The 19,411-nt window shown below is 38.5% G+C and overlaps 1 protein-coding gene across 3 annotated transcripts in view; it reads right to left on the bottom strand.

The window, feature by feature from the left end:
• GSAP (gamma-secretase activating protein) overlaps nucleotides 1–19,411 on the bottom strand; it is a 132,967-nt gene that overhangs the window by 86,888 nt on the left and 26,668 nt on the right. For all 3 annotated transcript variants that reach the window (XM_073009199.1, XM_073009200.1, XM_073009198.1), the window contains exons 6-12: nucleotides 17,675–17,763; nucleotides 12,161–12,230; nucleotides 10,868–10,917; nucleotides 6,545–6,649; nucleotides 6,070–6,129; nucleotides 4,299–4,342; nucleotides 3,308–3,393 (exon numbers count right to left, since the gene is read on the bottom strand). In XM_073009199.1, coding sequence (XP_072865300.1) covers nucleotides 3,308–3,393; nucleotides 4,299–4,342; nucleotides 6,070–6,129; nucleotides 6,545–6,649; nucleotides 10,868–10,917; nucleotides 12,161–12,230; nucleotides 17,675–17,763 — 504 coding nt within the window. The remainder of the gene's footprint in view (nucleotides 1–3,307; nucleotides 3,394–4,298; nucleotides 4,343–6,069; nucleotides 6,130–6,544; nucleotides 6,650–10,867; nucleotides 10,918–12,160; nucleotides 12,231–17,674; nucleotides 17,764–19,411) is intronic.

The following is a 19,411-nucleotide window of genomic DNA, read 5'->3' as shown; positions in this document are numbered from 1 at the left end:
GATTTCACCTCAATTCCACAACACAAACAGCTCACAGTAATCTCCATGCTACTAGACACAGTGGACTCCACCTCTCACTACCTATTCAGTCATTTCTTTGTGAAACTACCCTGTGCCTTCAGTTACTACAATACCACACTTGTTTTGGTTTTTCCTTTCTCTCTCTCCATTCTTTTTTCCTTTTCCTTTGGATGTTCCACCTAACCTTTATATATTTATGTTCCCAGATCTTATTCATAAGTGCCTTCCCTCCTGACCAAATACTCCCCCCATGGCTTCAAATGCCAGCTATATTCTAACAGTTTCCACATTTATTCATTGCCAGTCCTGACCCCTCTTCTAAGCTCCAGATCTTTTAGTCAACGTGTCCAAAACAAAACTCACATTCTTCCTAAGCCCCATCAAAACCCCTATACCTCAGTAAACTACACTACTGTTCACTCATTTGCCGATGCTAGAAACCTGAGAACCATTCCTCTTCCGTGTAATTTATAGCAAATTATCTTAATTTCATCTCTAATATGCATCCCAATCCCATCTAGTTCTTTTCACCTGTACTGCCCATCCTAGTTCACCCTTATCTCAAATGTAGGACTAGACTTAACTGCTTATCTTACCACTTTTTCTCTTGCCTCCTCCAACCCATCCTCCATCTTTTGGCATCTTTTTTTTTTTTTTTTTTTTTTTTTTTTGACGGAGTCTCACTCTATTGCCCATGCTGGAGTGCAGTGGTATGACCTCAGCTTATTGCAACCTCTGCCTCTTGGGTTCAAGTGATTCTCCTGCCTCAGCCTCTGAGTAGCTGGGACTACAGGCATGAGCCACCACACCCAGCTAATTTTTTGTATTTTTACTAGAGATGGGGTTTCGCCATGTTGGCCAGGCTGCTCTCAAACTCCTGACCTCAGGTGATCCACCTGCCTTGGCCTCCCAAAGCGCTGGGATTACAGGCGTAAGCCACCGTACCCGACCCAATCCATCCTCCATACAGCAGCCACAGTGATCTTTTGAAAATATGTAGCTAATCATGTCATTGCCTGCACAGATGCTTTGGTGAAGGAGTATCAGTGAATCCTAAAACTGACAGGTGAAAGGCTGAGAATAGAATAGTCACATGGTGACAAAGTACCCTCCTACAAATTACTAATTCAGAGGTTAAAATGTGCCTTCATAAGGGAGACATACAGTGGTTACCATTTAACCAAATGACCAGACTTAGCATCACTAACAGTAGGACATCTTGACATTATAGGCCTCCTGATCTGATAAAAGCGAAGTTCACAACATCACCTATGAAGTATTCTCACTAAAAATGCTTAACTTATGTCTAACTGTGCCTTTACTCAGTTGTGCGGAGCTTCCAAATTACAGGAAATGTATAGAGGAAAAAGGTAAATGCCTATGTAAGTAAACAATTGGATAAATCCAGAACGTGGATCATCCACAAGACAAATGGGCTGGACTCTTCAATATGTCAATGAAAAGAAAGGCAGGGAGTATGATGTAAGAATTGTTGTACCTTAACAGACTATGAAGATTTAAATGGCCAAATGTAATGCATGAATCTTGATGAAATCCTGACTTTAAAAGTTATATACATACATATTTATTTATATATACACACATATATACGCACATGACATTTTTGAAGAAATTATGAAAATTTGAATAGAAAATAAAGTTTATTGACTAATGTGATAATTTATTTCAGTAATAAGGGAACAGAGATTATGTAGAAGTGTCCTTAATCAAAGGAGGTGTGTGCTAAATTATCTAGTGGTTAGGTGTTATGATGTCTGCAACCTCCTTTTGAATGGACTTGGTCAAAAAATAAAACGATACCTATATATAGTGAGAATGATAAAGCAAATACTATAAATATGATTGTATAAGTAAAAGGTACATGGATGTTCATTATATTTTTGAACTTTACAGTGAGCTTGTGCATTCTCAAAATAAATTGTATAGTAACAAAACATACTCTTCAATGACTTCTCATCATTTTTAGGATAAAGTCTAAAATCCTCCCATGATCCACAAGGTCCCATATGGCCTGGCCCCTGCCTACCTCTCCAGCTTTCTCTCTCTCACTCACTCTACTTCAGTGACATGGTCTTAGTTCATACATAACCTTCAAGTCTCCACTGAAATACCACCTCCTTGAGCTCTCTAGGACTGGTGTATGAAGGGATGAGTACAGCTGAGGGATACCTGAGGTGGACAGGAAAAGGGGGAATGGATTATGCAGGAATGAGGTGGGAAAGGGGGCAATTTTCAGGACTAAGAATGGAATGGAATGGAATAACTTGGAAGGAGGCAGATACAAAGATGGACTGGCTGAACTAGAACATGGTTGAAGATACTAGTATCTTCTATTAAACCTCCATCATAAGTTTTCATGACTTTCTATAATGCTCATTCATAATATGATTTTATTTAAATACTAAGTGTGCACTGTGTAATGTCTAAAATCTGCGCCAAATAGTAACCTTTACGCTAATAAAGATTAGGGCAGTTTTACTTATCATATCCCCAACACCTAGCAAACAGTAAGTGCTCAATAAATGTTGGCCTAATGGGTGAATATCCCACAATAATTTGACTTCAAAGGAATACAATTTTAGTCCAAATGCTACTTAACTCAAGTAGTAAATGTCCATTAAAGTTGAGATATTAAAAATGGCTACTACATGTAGTTATCAGAGCTGATTATTTAGATGATTATTAAGGTTAATGAGCAGTTTTTCACCAGATTTATTGAATGTAATCATATTCATCTTCTCTCATCTTTAGGTATTCTTCTTTTCCCTCTGCTTTTTTTCTATCTATAAAAACTGGTATTAAGGAACAAAATATTTCACATTAATAACTTTATGTCAAGCTCTGATTGTTAACATCAGTAGGCTGCAGCATGGCTCTTAAAGCCAGGTACACAAGTTTAGAACCAAACACATCAGTAAGCCTGACCCAGAAAGCACAGCTATCGCTGTTTGCCATTTGTTAAAAGATGAAGCAGGTGAGAAAATGTAGATTGGTTAAATACAAATCCATCTTCTCTGTTAGAACCATACAAATAATAACTACTAGAAGAAAAATTCTGCTGTTAAGAATAACTGTGGCTTCCTCAATACAGACAGTGTATATTTAAAATTAATGAAGATGATTTGATATATGACAATCCATATGATCACCAACATAAAAATGTAGCTATGTTCTATATTCAGACTCCATATAGCTAAAGGATGAGTAAATTTTGTCTAGAATTCAAGTACAGTTGAATAAATTGATAAATATAACCCTAGTTTACCTGTACGGTTGGTAAAAACACACAGAGTCAGGTGTTTGGATAATTTTTCTCGGTCTTGATGGTAATCACATCCAAAGTTGACAAGTCTAAGAACACAAAGAATGAGAAATTATTGTATGCATTTAAAAATACATCCCTTCATAAAGGATGTGAGTAACCACTAAATAATATACCCACAGAAATAGAAACACATTCCTGAGAAATTTAAGTAGATAACTTTTTTTTTGTTAATAAATTATGTAGTTTTTTCAAAATACATGGTATATAAATGGCATTAGCCTAATAATAAGGAAAAAATATTACTTTCATCTTACATTTTTATAACTTTTCTGATATAGAGTAATGCACACACTAGTTTCAAAGTAAGCAAAGCTAAATGTTCATACATGATGAAATAAAGCTAGTGAAATACTTAACAGTTCAGGATTATCATTACTCCAATTTAGAAAGATTTTCATGTCTTCTACATATTGATGGCCTTATGCTTATTTTCTCAGAAGCATCTCATGTTTCCGCCACATGTAAAATAGAGTGGAAAAAGGAAAAAACCTTGTCTTTTGTGTAAAAAGGAAAACAGAAAAAAAAAAAAAAAACAATAAACTCAGCTGAGCTACAAGTGGATTGACCTGTGACATCCTCTTTGATGGCAATAAAAAGGGTATCGATGTTTGATTCCCAATGTAGCTCTCTGACCCATCGAATCCTTCTATTTAATCACAGGGAGAAGGGTATATCCATATATCAAAATAAATGGAGATGCACTACAGAAATAAATGGCTAAGAAAATCAATACAATTGACTTTATATGTAAAATCCTGGGTTCATGTTTGATAAAGTTGTTTATATTTGCTATGGAGAATGGGAATACAAAAAAAGATGGACACAGTATATCAAACTCTCTTTTTATCTGCATAGCATAAAGTAGGAATAAATATAATCATTTTGCCCACAAGTATCTATAAAAATTAGTAACGACCTATGAATAACTTACTTAAATCCTGAGTTGCTTAATGATACGTCCAAGGGTACTTCAAACTGTCAAAAAAAATCAGAAGAAAATGAACCCACAATGAAAGTGATGACAGTTCTGAAAACCAGAGCAAGCCCAAGTAAACCAGAAAAATATTGTGCTTGCCTAATAATGAAACGTAACCATCATTATCTTCAGAGGTTGTACTCCAAATACATTGCATAGAAAGTCCATTGAAAATACTCATGAGCTTGATGTTTATTTATTTCTTAAAGGGTTAATGCTTGACAAACTTTGTCTTAGATTTGAATATCAAAAACAGGTTGTACAATAGACCAATTGGAAGCAACCATCTTTTACAAGACATAGATGACTGAGTAAGAAAGGAAGGACTGGGTGTCTTTCAAAGGAGAGTAGATGAGCCAACAGAAGTGCAGGATGGGTAAGTGTAATTCTTGCAATGGCATAACAATGTGTATTAGACAGCAACACTAGTCCTACTCAAGAATAGGCCAGCACGGTGGCTCACACCTGCAATTCCAGAACCTTGGGAGGCCAAGGCAAGTGGACTGCTTGAGGTCAGGAGTTCAATACCAGCCTGGCCAACATAGTAAAATCCCATCCCTACTAAAATACAAAAATTAGCTGGTCATGGTGACAGGTGCCTGTAATCCCAGGTACTAGGGAGGCTGAGACAGGATAATTGATTGAATCCAGGAGGCAGAGGTTGCAGTGAGAAGAGATCATACCACTGCACTCCAGTCAGGGCAACAGAGTGAGACTCTGTCTAAAAAAGAAAAAAACAAAAAAAACAAAACAAAAAAAAACAACACTGTACTGCCCATCACAAAGATATTAAAGACTCTTCACCACAATGCTAACTTTTTAAAAATCTTTTAAAAAATTCAAATTCTTAAATTTACATTTTCCTATTTTTAGAAGTTTTTTTCTTTTTTTTCCATTGATGCAACAAATGCTAACGTTCCAAATAGCTTTTTCAGAGGTAATGCTAGATTTTGGTTAAACTATACCCTCTGATTGACTTGTCTCTTTATTCTCAAATCCACCATCCTCACAAGTCCTTTTGGGTCAAATAACTTGTAACCCCTTAAAGCTATCTCTTACAGACCCCAAAAATTATTAGGTTGGTGTAAAAGTAACTGCAGTTCTTGCCATAACTTTTAAATGATTAGAAACCGCAATTACTTTTGCCTGAACCTAATACCTTCTACTAATCCTCACTTACACATGTTTCTTTGATGTGAAGCATTCAGTTAGTGGACATTTCTGGTGTGTGTTCTTCTAATGACCTAATGAACTGGATTTGTTATGGAGTGGAAGCCTGGAGATGGCAAGAACTAATTTTACTTGCTCATACAAGTGACTAACACAAACATCAGGAATGCTAAAGCGCTGCTCATAATAACAATTCTCTTAAAAGAGGGTAATGTATCGGCGGTGGCTCACGCCTGTAATCCCAGCACTTTGGGAGGCCGAGGCAGGCGGATCACGAGGTCAGGAGATCCAGACAATCCTGGATATTACGGCAAAACCCCATCTCCACTAAAAATACAAAAAAATTAGCCAGGCGGGGTGGCGGGCGCCTGTAGTCCCAGCTACTCGGGAGGCTGAGGCGGAAGAATGGTGTGAACCCAGGAGGTGGAGCTTGCAGTGAGCCGAGATCACACCACTGCACTCCAGCCTGGGTGACAGAGCAAGGCTCCATCTCAAAAAAAAAAAAAGAGTAATGTATCATAAACTTTCCTGTAGTGTGATCATTTTCTGGACTTACCATTAAGTTATAGCTCTCATCAGCATAAAACTGGATACATTTTAAGATACTCCTTGATTTCTAAAAGAGAAAACAGAATGGCATATTTATTTTAAAACTAGGAAAAAAAGAAAAGGAAGCAGTCAAGAAGCAAACAATTATGAAAATCTTTTCATCATTATGTTTAATAAAACTTCACTGACTATTTCCATCAATGAAAATGTAGTAATTAGTGAACTGCAGTAATAATGTCAAAATCAAATTGTTCTTATAAAAAAAAGTGCTGGGGCCAAGCACTATGGCTCATGCCTGTAATCCATGTTTTAGGAGCCTGAGGCGGGAGGATCACTTGAGCCCTGGAGTTCAAGGCTGCAGTGAGCTATGATCACACCACTGCGCTCCAGCCTCAGCAAGAGAGCAAGACCCTGTCTCTAAAAAAATTAATATTTTTGTTTAAAAAAAAAAAAAAGGAGTGCCCATGAACTAGCTTTTTTACCTTCAGGTCAATGTAGTATAATCTCTGTTCTGACATATCCCACTGAGCCCAAACGAAATCCTCAGCTATTCTGTCTCTCGGGAGATGGCCAGAATTTTTAATCACCTAAAAATGAAAAAAAAAAAAAGGTATGAATAACTTTTAAAGGAGAACATATCTGGAATTCATAATTATTTTCCATGTCTATCTTTATGATACGTGTAAATATTTCCACAGTTCACTGTTAGAAGCTCCCCACCCCTAGCACACACAGTCTTTCCAGAAATGTTTTAAGACATCGCTTCATTGCCTCCTCTTCTTCCCACTTATAATATATGATTGTATTATTGCTCTTAGTTTAGCAGACAGGCTGAGGCTGTTGAAGACAACACCACACCTCCCACAAATCAATAACTGCATTAATAGAAGATTCAGAACTTACTGTTCTGTACCTAACTCTCTCAAGTCAAGCCCCTGCAGACAAGAACCCTCCACTACCAAAGACAAAGGCTGTGATGCCAAGGAAAAACTCAGGCCTGGCAGTGGAAAGTAGTAGACAATGACCCCAGTTTGGCCATAAACCAACCATGCAGCTTTGGGCATGCCTCTCACCTTTATGTCTCCCATGATGAGTACGATGATATTGCCCATCTCTCAGCAATACCTAACTACTCATTCTTCAAGGCCTGACTTACACACTGTGTTCTACACAAAGCCTTCCCTCACATCCCCAAGATGTAATATAATCCTCACCTATTTTCCCATGGTGCATTGGCATGCTTCTATGACAATTACATTTTAATTAATGCTATAAGCCTCCCGCAATGAGTACACACTCTTCTACAACACGTTTCTATTACCAATGCACTGATTGTTTCTAGCATGTAACAGTACTCAAGGAATGTTTGTTCAGAAGGCGGAAAATGGGCCAGGCACAGTGGCTCACGTCTGTAATCCCAGCACTTAGGGAGGCTGAGGTAGGTGGATCACCTGAGGTCAGGAGTTTGAGACCAGCCTGGTCAACATGGTGAAACCCCATCTCTACTAAAAAAATACAAATATTAGCCAGGCATGGTGGTGCACACCTGTAATCCCAGCTAATTGGGAGGCTGAGGCCAGAGAATCACTTAAACCCAAGAGATGGAGGTTACAGTGAGCCGAGATTATACCACTGCATTCCAGCCTAGGTGACAGAGCAAGACTCCATCTCAAAAAAAGAAAAAAATCCTTTTTTATGCCTTCATGGAATACTATGCAGCCATAAAAAAGGATGAGTTTGTGTCCTTTGTAGGGACATGGATGCAGCTGGAAACCATCATTCTCAGCAAACTATCGCAAGAACAGAAAACCAAACACCACATGTTCTCACTCATAGGTGGGAACTGAACAAGGAGAACACTTGGACACAGGAAGGGGAACATCACACACCAGGGTCTGTTGTGGGGTGGAGGGAGAGGGGAAGGATAGCATGGAGATATACCTAATGTAAATGACCAGTTAATAGGTGCAGCACACCAACATGGCACATGTATACATATGTAACAAACCTGCACGTTGTGCACATGTACCCTACAACATGAAGTATAATATAACAAAAAAACAAAAAAACAAAAGGCAGAAAATGAAATAAGGTGTACAAGGGTAAATTGCATTATAAGTATAAAATATTTGTTTACTAAGTAACAAAGTCAGAACTATGGAACTTCAAAATCAGGAGATTCTAGAAACCATCCAATTCAATCCCTTAACAGGTAAGAAAACTGAGGCTCTCAGCACTTAGATTAGGCCGCATAGTTAGTTCAGCAAGGTCTGGAATCTATGTGCTGGAATCCTCCCAGTGCCCTTTCAGTGCATCAGTTGACCTCAAAATAATTTAACAGAAGCAGTTAAGAATTAACTTTCCTCAAAATGCTTATTAAGCAAAAGTAATCTACATTGAGATAGATGAGTAAAGAATAAAGACAGGTTGGGGTAGAAGAAATGAAGAAAAAAGAAACACCAGACTGGTCCATGTTCATGCCTAAACCCTCCCTAATCCTCACAGGGATTTCTCCACCCATGGTAACTTGGAACTTGAGGGGAACCATGTGGCATAAAGAGTTGTAAACCACTATTTCCTGCTTACCCTGTCCATTACATTTAGACAAGAGGAAAGCGATGCCAGAGAAAAGATCCAAGAGGACCTGTCTGTCTCTAAACTTTGGGCAATCATTTTTCTGAAATTTGTTGAGTTGGAGTAGATTTGAGAACCGTTCCAGGTAAAGGTATGTACTAACAAGAACATGAATGTCAGATTGTGGCATACCCAGGTTCAAATCTCAATTTTGTTTCTCTCTAGAGTCACCTCATCTCTGTGAGTCTTGGCTGCTGTCTTCTCTGTAAAAACAGGGATAAGCCTAATACCATCTCTATCATGCAGGGATGTTGTGAAGAATATGTGGAATTGCATATTCTTCGCAACATCCCTGCATGATAGAGATGGTCTTATACTTATGCTGTATGAAGCTGTCATCTAAGCCTTTAAAAATGAGGGGAGAAGTACTTCTTGGAAGAACACATGTGAATTAAGGAATGCTAAAGCTGTACCATCCTGAATGGCAGAATCTTTTCTGGGCTGCTGACAGGTGTCCCCTCCATCACTCTTTCCAGTATGTGTCTGTCCGCCTCTCTCTCTCTGCTCTCAAGCCCTCTTCTAACCAGTCAGTCCCCTGTCTATGCTCATTCCCAGTTCCTGACCCCAACTTGCTTATTTATTTCTCTTCTAAATTCTCATCACTGGCTTTGGGATTCGGCCTTGATCTTTCCTCCTGGGCTTGACCCTCTTCTGACCCCTGGCCCTGTCTGTCCTTGTGCTCCCATCCACTTAGCCCCTGCAGGACAATGGTAGCCCAGAGCTTCAGTGACACACTTTCTCCTGGCAATTTTCCAGCCAGGCTTCTTGATTCAAGGTTTTCAATAGCTGATACACAATTTGTAAGTGCCATTTTCTGTTTCAATTTGTTCATTTAACTTTAAAATCTTCAGAGAAACATTAAAATCTTCAGAGACAATTTTGATGCAGACTAAATATTGAAGAAAATCATTTTTAATATCAGTAACATATTAAGATCCTATATAAATTATCAAGAAAAAGCCTAGTAGAAAAATAGATAAGGATACAACTAAACAATTTTCAAAAAAGCAAATCAAATAACCAGTATGCTGAGGAAAAAATGGTGAAATGCATTAATATTAAGGGAGATACAGACTGAGATATCAACTTAAACTCATCAAATTGGAAATTTTTTAAAAGGTAAGTATACCTTTTCGTGATATGAATTGAGGGAAAACATACTCTTAAATTTTGCTTCAAACATTGTCAATTGTTAGAATTTTTTTGGAAATCAACCTGGAAAAAATCTGTTGGAATTTATTAAATGGATGTACCCATCAAATATTCCATCCCTGAGGATTTAGCTCAAATAAGCATATGTACCAATACATAAGGCTATAGGAAAAAAAGTTTAAGATGATTTATAATTCAAAAGCAAAAACAAAAAACTGGCAATTTAGTGAATGTCTATCCATAGCAGAGACCATTATCTGCTTCTAAAGAGAATGAACTGGAGCTATTCTAGTTTACTTGTAGGTAATTCCACAAAGCTGAATGAGTAAGAAATGGATAATAAACCCCTGGGTGGGTCAGAGGTGGGGGCAGGAGATTAGTATTAGTATGGAGAAAAGTATGATACATACCAGGTTGTGAACAAAAGAGATTTAAAAAAAAAAGGTACATGTGGAAAACAAGCAAAAAAATTACACTCTATGAAACCCATATATGGTATGATATATAGTATGATTGTATATATGGCATAAATATATGGTATGATCCCATGATATGCATATATGTACATACAAAAACTAGAGTAAATAACCAATTAGTTACATCTCTATTTTAGTAACCCATAGGGATACTCCTGATTTTTTTACCTGCTAAGCAAAAGCAAACACAAAAGCAGCAGGTAAATTTACGTATTATGATTCTACTTTGGTAAAAACAATTGAATCCCCACATACAACCTTACATAGGTTTGCACGAGCAAGGTAAAAGCTGTGGAAAGATACACAGGCTGTTATCAGCTTCTTCAGGATACTGAGATTGAGGGTTCAGATAGAGAAAAATGGGATAATTAACTTCATATATATTTGTATCATTTCACACATTAGAACAGCAAGTCTATACTTCAAAAGTTATCAAATAAAGAAAACATCACATATCAATAACATTAATTTTCTTTAGCAGTCTAGTAATGTAGTTCTTTGTGGAACAAAAACTATGAGGCGAAAAGAATTTCAAATCTTTACCACTCTATTTCCATCTTCTTGGGCGACATGGATACGAAATTGCTCAATATCTTTAAAAGAAAAACAGAGAAAGATAATTTAAGGAAACATATGAGTACTATTTTTGCCTAACACTTGTAAAAACATTGTTATAAAAGAAATGCAGATTGAACAACTGGCCATAAAAACAACATTATCACAAACTGTAATCTCACAATAGAGGTTCAAAAACTTTTTAAAACCCATTTTTCTCCATCCTCCCTTTACAGTTAATTTCAAGTCCTGCATTTATTCTGCTCCTCAATATCAACAATACATGAAGCATTTAGCCCACCTGCTTCCCTGGGTTCCCTCAGCAAGTACTTGGCTCCCCTATACCATCAGTGTTATCTAGGGCTAACAAGGGCTTACTTAGCAGAGTTTATCTCCAATTCCCAAATACCAAACAGTTGTTTGTATGAACATACCAGATAAAAAACTCATTATATGAGACATTTTGGGGAAGCATTTTAATAGAGGTCAATTTCACTTGAACAAAACCCTGAACACTAAAGACAGTCTGTGTAGATGGTCCCTTTCTATTGGTAACAATTTGAATTCAGCCATATTTACCTTCTGCTGGTCCTAGTTACAAAACTGAACACAAGCTTAGACACTGAACAAAGCCTTACCCCTCAAGCCTGTCCTTCCAACTATAAACTAGCAGTTACATCTTGTAATGTGAAAGACAGCTTACAAGCTCCACTAGTAAATTTTGTCCTTCCTCTCCCTCTCCTAACTTGAAATCATCATGGAAGGTCATAACCTTTTATGTCCTAAACTTATTTGCCTCTACCTGAATTTGTCTAAGTTAGTAGGTCTTCTCAAGTTCTGCCATGGGATTCTTCTAGCTACTATAAACTTCCCCTCTCTCCATTCAAGCATCTCCATATTATAGTTATCCACTGTGACAGACATCCAAAAGATAGATGAACTAAAAATGACAACTGTGACAGACACCCAAAAGACGAATGAACTAAAACTGACAAAAATGACCTGTTCTACAAACATTCTACCATGGGACAAAATTGCAAATCCATGTATGCAAGAGCCCATCATTCCCAGGATGAGAAAGCTGAAGAGAGCCAAAGGGAACAACACTTGGGGGCCAAAGGAAAAGCCCTTCCCAAGGAATTCCAGGTCTCATATGGACATCAAAGTTCAGTGGACCCTCGGCAATGGCAGGTGGATATCTAGAAGATTTAATCATGTCCCACACTAGGAGACGATATGCCATTCATGAAATTCCCATATTCCACCTAAAGATACACTTACATTTCTCTTCTGAAATCAGTAACAGATGGTTCTCTGGAAGAGGATGACTTTCAACATGTGGGTAGAGAAACTGTAAAAAAGAAATTAATCATAATTGTAAGCAGCTATCTTGCTTGAACAAGTATTTCCAAGGTTGTGCTTGATGACTGTACTATTAAAGACCATTGAAGAAACTGGGAATCACAGAAGAATTTAGGGAAATCACCTGCACACACACATTGCAGGTCAAAGCAAGCAAGAAAACAGAACACTGTCAGGACCTCAGCTTTCGAGAGGGGAATTGATCTCAAATACAACACTATCTTCACTTATTTAAACAGTAAGGCTTCTGGCTGGGCACAGTGGCTCACACCTGTATCCCCAGCACTTTAGGAAGCCAAGACAGGCAGATCACTTGACCTCAGGAGTTCAAGACCAGCCTGGGCAACATGGCAAGACTCCATCTCTACAAAAAATACAAAAGATTAGCCAAGTGTGGTGGCATGTGCCTGTAGTCCCAGCCACTCAGGAGATTGAGGTGTGAGGATCACTTGAACCCAGGAGGTGGAAGTTGGAGTGAGCCAAGATCATGCCACTATACTCTAGCCTGGGTGATAAGAGAGCAAGACTCTGCTAAAACTAAAGTAAAATAAACAGTAAATGTTAAAGTTGAAGCTATTTCTAGGGATGGTGCTTCCTATCTGGAATATCTGATTCTGCAACCAATCAGAAATAATGCAAACAACATTTATACAGAATGTTCTATTTCTCACACACACACACACACACACATACACACACACACATCTCAACATAGTCTTCGTGCAACTAAACCTAGTATATAATTTGAGAGCCAAGTAAACATATTCCCCACAACAACTTCCAAAGTCCCACATCCAAGAGACAAAGCACAACATAACCAGAACTTGTCAAGAAAGAACAGTGAGTCATGGTGTCACAGGAGTTAAGGATTTACAAGCCTGAAAGCACAGAATGACTGCCACCAGGAAGAAAAGGCTTAAGTACACCCCATTCCTCCTCTGTGCTCTCACATATGAGCCACCACTATGTGTCTGTTTGCAGGACAAAGCAGGCTGCCAGCAACACAAGTCCTGACCCTGTCAGCTGTGATAATGAGGAAAAACTGGTCACAGGATGACTCAAAAGGGCAACTGTAAACCAGTCGTTTTATTTTGCGGCATGAAAGACCCGTGAATTTTGTTCTTTTCCTCACCCAAAACTTGAAAATAATATAAAAGGGCGTAACTTTTATGTCCCAATCTCTCAGTCATTAGTCAGACTAAACTTAGGACAATTTTTTGTTATTTCCTAGTGCCCTAACTTTGCATAATATCAGATTAAAAATAGTACTAGTCAATTTTTGGAACATTTATAGTTGAGTTCCCTTTTAGAAATGAAAAGCAAAATATATGCTTCAGGGCAATAAAGTCAAAATTATAAAACAGCAATGTAAAATTCAGCTACAAAAATAATACAGAACTAACTGTCTCATAATTTGCAAAATGTCTCACATCAAACAAGATACTTTGTATACCGGAGTTGAGGAAAAGCAGAGATGAATGACACCACATACAGGATAGGAGAACAAATGTTCAGTGCCTCAAAATATGGAGATATCTGCTCCTACGGAAGATGGTATGGCCTCCAGCTCTACAGAGGTGGCCAGGGCATGCCTGCCTAGGAACGTGACATGGACTGAGGTGCTGAAGAGGTGTAACTGCCAACCTCTAAACCTCTGCCTGGTTTTCCTGTGACAATCAGGGAGAATGTTATTTTCAAAGTCCCATTTAGGTAGGTGTCGTTTTTCTTTCTATTATAAGGTGTTCCTAGAGTAAGACCTGGAAACCAAAAGCAGACAGGCTTCAGACACAGCTCTACAAAAGCACTCAAGGTGATAACATACAATTTGGGGAGGGCACAGAAGCGTGGAATTTAATCAGTGTTAGTTTTCAATATTTAAGAAAGCAACCTGAGAGCACTGCTTTATTTTTTGAAAAAAGCCAAGAACGTAAAACAATTTCTGGGCTATGTCCTAACAATTGGAAGGTCTGGATCTATCTATAAACATGCCTTTTAAATATTACTTGAAAAAGCAAGACAGTGAGTTATTATATTGAATCACATAATATACACACTACAGAACAAATGAAATCCAGTGTTTGGTAAATGGATGCTTGTGGCTTAGGATGAAAATCCTAGTGACAGGATCTTACAACCAAGGGTATGGATAGTTACTTCGGGAATCAGCAGGTTATATTTACTTAGGAAAATTTACCTTCACAAATAAGGAGCTAAGACTTAGAATGAATATTAGTCTTTGGAGGTCTATAGTCTAGGTGTGTAGAGGGTGTGGAATTACCCACTGGAACTATCTTGAAGACACACCTTGTGCTGAAAGGGAACACTCAAAGGGTCCCGGATTGGGATCCAAGCCCCACCTGCCACTGTCCTCCTCTGTGTAGGTGGTCAAGACTACACATGCAGAGTTAGGGAAATGTGCTACTGGAGATCACCATGGATGTTTTTATAAGAAAAAGGAAATTGATCCCAGGGCAAGACCAACTCAACGGACAGTAGATGTCATTTCTCTAGAGGCAGGAGGGAGAAGGTGGGGATTTGCCACTGGGGTTCGGAGGAGTTTCTCTCTCCAGAGGCATAGACACAGGGGCAGGAGGCAGGGCTAGGGACTGAGATGGGTCCACAGAATGAGTACAAGTTTCACTTTATTTGGGTGGGGACCTTTCCTTTGGCCTATAGATGCTGTCCTGTTCCACGTACTTTTAACTTTTTTGTTGTTGTTTTTTTGTGTGAGATGGAGTTTTGCTCTGTTGCCCAGGCTGGAGTGCAATGGCACAATCTTGGCTCACTGCAACCTCCGCCTCCCAGGTTCAAGCGATTCTCCCACCTCAGCCTTCTGAGTAGATGGGATTACAGTAGTGCACCACAATGCCTGGCTAATTTTTATATTTTTAGTAGAGATGGGGTTTCGCCATGTTGGCCAGGCTGGTCTCAAACTCCTGAGCTCTGGCAATCCGCCCTCCTTAGCCTCCCAAAGTGCTAGGATCATAGGCATAAGCCGCCGCACCCAGCCACTTTTTTTTTAAACTGAGTTCACATAACATAAAATTTACCATTTTAACCACTTTATATACAATTTCTGGTAGTTTTTAATATATCTGCAATGTATACAACCACTTGCTTTTAAAAACTTTTCCCCTTTCTATGTTCCAATTCCCTTTAGTTACCCCAATCCTTCAGTCATGTCTCCACCATCTATATGGCCCTAACAAGATGCTGAGGAAGCCAAAGAACAGACCAGAAAAGGGAAGTGTGCTCTGTCCCCCAGCCACCCCACACTGACGACAGTGTAGACAGAGTAGCTTCCTGAGGGTAGGGGAATGCAGCTTGGGAGCTTCAGGCTAGGCCATGTCTGGAATTGAGGAGTGACCCACAGTGCTGTCGAGTGGCTGGGAAATGTGCAGCTGAAAGGACTGGCTGACAGGGGAGGACCCTGGGCAGACAGAGACAACCCTCTCCCCTAACCCACTGGAATAGGGAGGCCCATAGGCTGGAGGCTGGTAGTAGCTTGGGGGACAGAAAGGCAGACACTTTGAGTGGTGCAGATTGACTCCAGCTAGACCAAAAGAAATGATATTTTGACCCTGTAACAAAATGTGAAACTAGGCGAAAGGAAATTATGCTGTAGCACCGCATGAACACATACAGTTGATTCAAATTATTTGTAGTAGTTATGTTCTGTAACATCACCACAAATGCTGTATACTGAATACTGAACCATTGTTTCTACAGAAAATACAAAGGGAATTGATCACAATTCTGAAAGACACAGTCCCAAATGCCATATCCTAAATATTAAAATCCCAAAAGTCAAAATCCCAAAAATATAATTTTGGAAGATAATAATTTTAAAAATTATTTAAAAGATGTACTGATGGCCAGGCGCGGTGGCTCACGCCTGTAATCCCAGCACTTTCGGAGGCCAAGACGGGCAGATCACGAGGTCAGGAGATTGAGATCATCCTGGCTAACACTGCAAAACCCTGTCTCTACTGAAAATACAAAAATTAGCCGGGCACGGTGGCAGGCACCTGTAGCCCCAGCTACACGGGAGGCTGAGACAGGAGAATGGCGTGAACCTGGGAGGTGGAGCTTGCAGTGAGTGGAGATCGTGCCACTGCACTCCAGCCTGGGAGACAGAGCGAGACTCCGTCTTAAAAAAAAAAAAAAGATGTACTGACTTTTTTAAAAGAAGATTTATCTGAGAAGCAAAACACAAAAGAACACTTCATAGTCCACTGTATACAATAAAATAGGCAATAATAACACACACAGTTTTGAAGGTATAGACACTCGTGTATCCTAACTATCCTGTGATCATGACTTTTGGGACTTTAGACATCAGGGATTTTCACCTTTCAGGATTTCAACATTTAGGATTATGTTGTTCAGGATTGTCTTTTGGGATTATGATCCAAACCCAAACAAGGATAAATTCTTGGAAGCCTCTAGTCACAATATGTTTGTCAATAGATCAGTATATAACTTTGTTTTGTGTGTTTCTATTTAAAGACACTCCTTAACCTCATGGCCAACAGCACAGTAACTCATGCCTGAATGAAGCTTATCTGAAACACCTATTTTCTCCCTAAGGCATCTGACAGTCTTCTTGCACTTAGGAACACTAGACAGTGCCTCAGCACTATGCCTGGAAGCCATTTAAACAGTGAAATCACCAGGAAAAAGCACAAAAGATGGAACTAGGCCATGAAAACAACCGTCATTTTAGTATGAGAGCTAAAACAAAAAAGGCAGGGCATCGCCATGTTCGACCTCAATTGCGAATGTGCATGTTGGGTGACAAATTCTTTCACCACTCAGCATATATCTGCAAATAACTGGCCAAGTACTATGAGTGTTTAATTTAGGCATTCCAAACAAATTTTAGGAATAGCAGAATTTGCAAATATGGAATCTCCAAATAATGAGGACTGACTATATCTATGCCATCTACACTATACATGCAGTTTCTGCATCAACTCATGAAGTTGATAAATTCAGGGATTAAGCCATTTAATCATAGATATTTAATCTGTCAACCATGTAAATACATTACATAGACCATTTTAAAGCTTCCCTTAAATGTGTTTAATAATTTATAATATTTGATATTTTACCATGAGAAAATATTAATTATATTTAATATTTGATATTTTATAATGAGAAAATATTCAATATTTGATATTTTATCATGAGAAAATATTACATTACTATGAAACAAATGATAGTATGACAGAGTTTGTGGAGCTAGCTTCGAGTTCTTAATTTCCATGCTTGCAAAGAAAGAGCGGATACTTCCAGCCGCAGTAGTCTACAAGACTGTTCTAAGGAGTAAATATGATAATGATAGAGTGAAAGTACTTTGTAAACCCCAATTCTTCCAGGCTGCATACCTTCTGATTAATGAGGTAAGTGATGAATAGCATGCTTACTTACCTGAACCCAAATATAGCTATCCACAGCCTTTAGAACCTTCACATTGTTAACAGGGTGGATTTCAACCAACAAAGTCAAGCACTTTGATCCTACAGAGAAAAGAAGGCTTTTAGTAACAAAGATTATAATATCACATATTATTTTTTCCAAAGCAAGAAGGAAGAACAATTTCTGATAAACCCTACTACAGTGACTATAAACTATTAAACCATTCTACCATCCTAAAGTCCTGTGAGGAGACTGAAACTGTACACCTGTTCCCAGTTTTACTTTCTAGGATGTGTGGTAGCTCCAGGACCCCAAAAGAGCTATCAGCCCAGCAAAGGACCTGCCTTCCACACCCTCAGGAGCCCTAAAGAAGCTGCTTTTTATTATGAAAACCACAGGATACTCAAGAAATGCAAATGTGAAAAGGGAAGTCTTTGAACAGCCCTGGAAACAACAGTAGATACAAGGGAGACAAATTTCAGGTTATAAGAATTTTGCATTTACAGAAAAGCATCACAATTAAAACACAAGCGGCCTCTGAAATCAAAGATCACTGTATATTACTTTGCACTCTCACCAGCAATGTGTAAAAGGGCCTAACAAACAGGTTTCTAATGGATATCATTTTTCCCAATTATCACAATTCTATGATTTGCAAAAGCAGACATATCTGAGCTTTCCAAAAATATAAATATGCTAACTATTGTATTAACTATTCTACCGGGGGAAAATAAAAGGTAATTTTCTTAAAGTTTGACTTTAAAGTTTGACACTTCTACAAATTCAAGAGGGACACAGAAAAGATCTCAAGGGAGAAATCAATATACACGGAGTGAAGAAGTTGTTTGCGCTCATTCCATGCCATTTTTAGCATAGCTCCACAAGCCCTCTAGGCTTTTAAGTCTAAATAAACACAGTGTGATTCTGTGTCACTCCAATTCGGCAGCACAATGGCAAATATTGTTTGTGTAGGAAAATAAAATGATTTCTGATACATGAACATGTTAAGGCTGACAGTATCTATCAGTAGGACATAGGCTGGGTTTCCCTCGGGGACAGTGGTACAGCACTTATTTCTTCACTGTCACATCTAGCAAATGCCATAAAAGACAGCAATCAGGAGGAAGTCCATGGACACGGGCTTCCCCGCATGGAGTTACCAAAGATATCTAAATTTAGGTCAAGGTTCTCCCTCCCCCAAGATTAAACTGTAGAAAAGAAGGACTGGCCTTATATTTGAGCTTTTATTGAGATTCTAATATGATCCAGTGTCTCTCAGTGACTTCACTGTGAAAAATAAAATACAATTTGGGGAGGGCACAGAAGCGTGGAATTTAATCAGTGTTAGTTTTCAATATTTAAAAAAGCAACCTGATAGCACTGCTTTATTTTTTGAAAAAAGCCAAGAACGTAAAACAATTTCTGGGCTATGTCCTAACAATTGGAAGGTCTGGATCTATCTATAAACATGCCTTTTAAATATTACTTGAAAAAGCAAGACAGTGAGTTATTATATTGAATCACATAATATACACACTACAGAACAAATGAAATCCAGTGTTTGGTAAATGGATGCTTGTGGCTTAGGATGAAAATCCTAGTGACAGGATCTTACAACCAAGGGTATGGATGAGTTACTTTGGGAATCTGATTGATGACTCAAAAAATGGCTCCAGGAATAAGAAAGACATTGGTGTCAAAGATATTTGTGAAGAAAAACAGAATAGAAATGCTCTGTTGAGAGGTGAG

The sequence above is a fragment of the Chlorocebus sabaeus genome, chromosome 21 (genome assembly GCF_047675955.1).
Source record: "Chlorocebus sabaeus isolate Y175 chromosome 21, mChlSab1.0.hap1, whole genome shotgun sequence".
Taxonomy (NCBI): domain Eukaryota; kingdom Metazoa; phylum Chordata; class Mammalia; order Primates; family Cercopithecidae; genus Chlorocebus; species Chlorocebus sabaeus.
The sequence above is the reverse complement of the archived record's forward strand: the minus strand, read 5'-3'. Positions and strand labels throughout refer to the sequence as shown.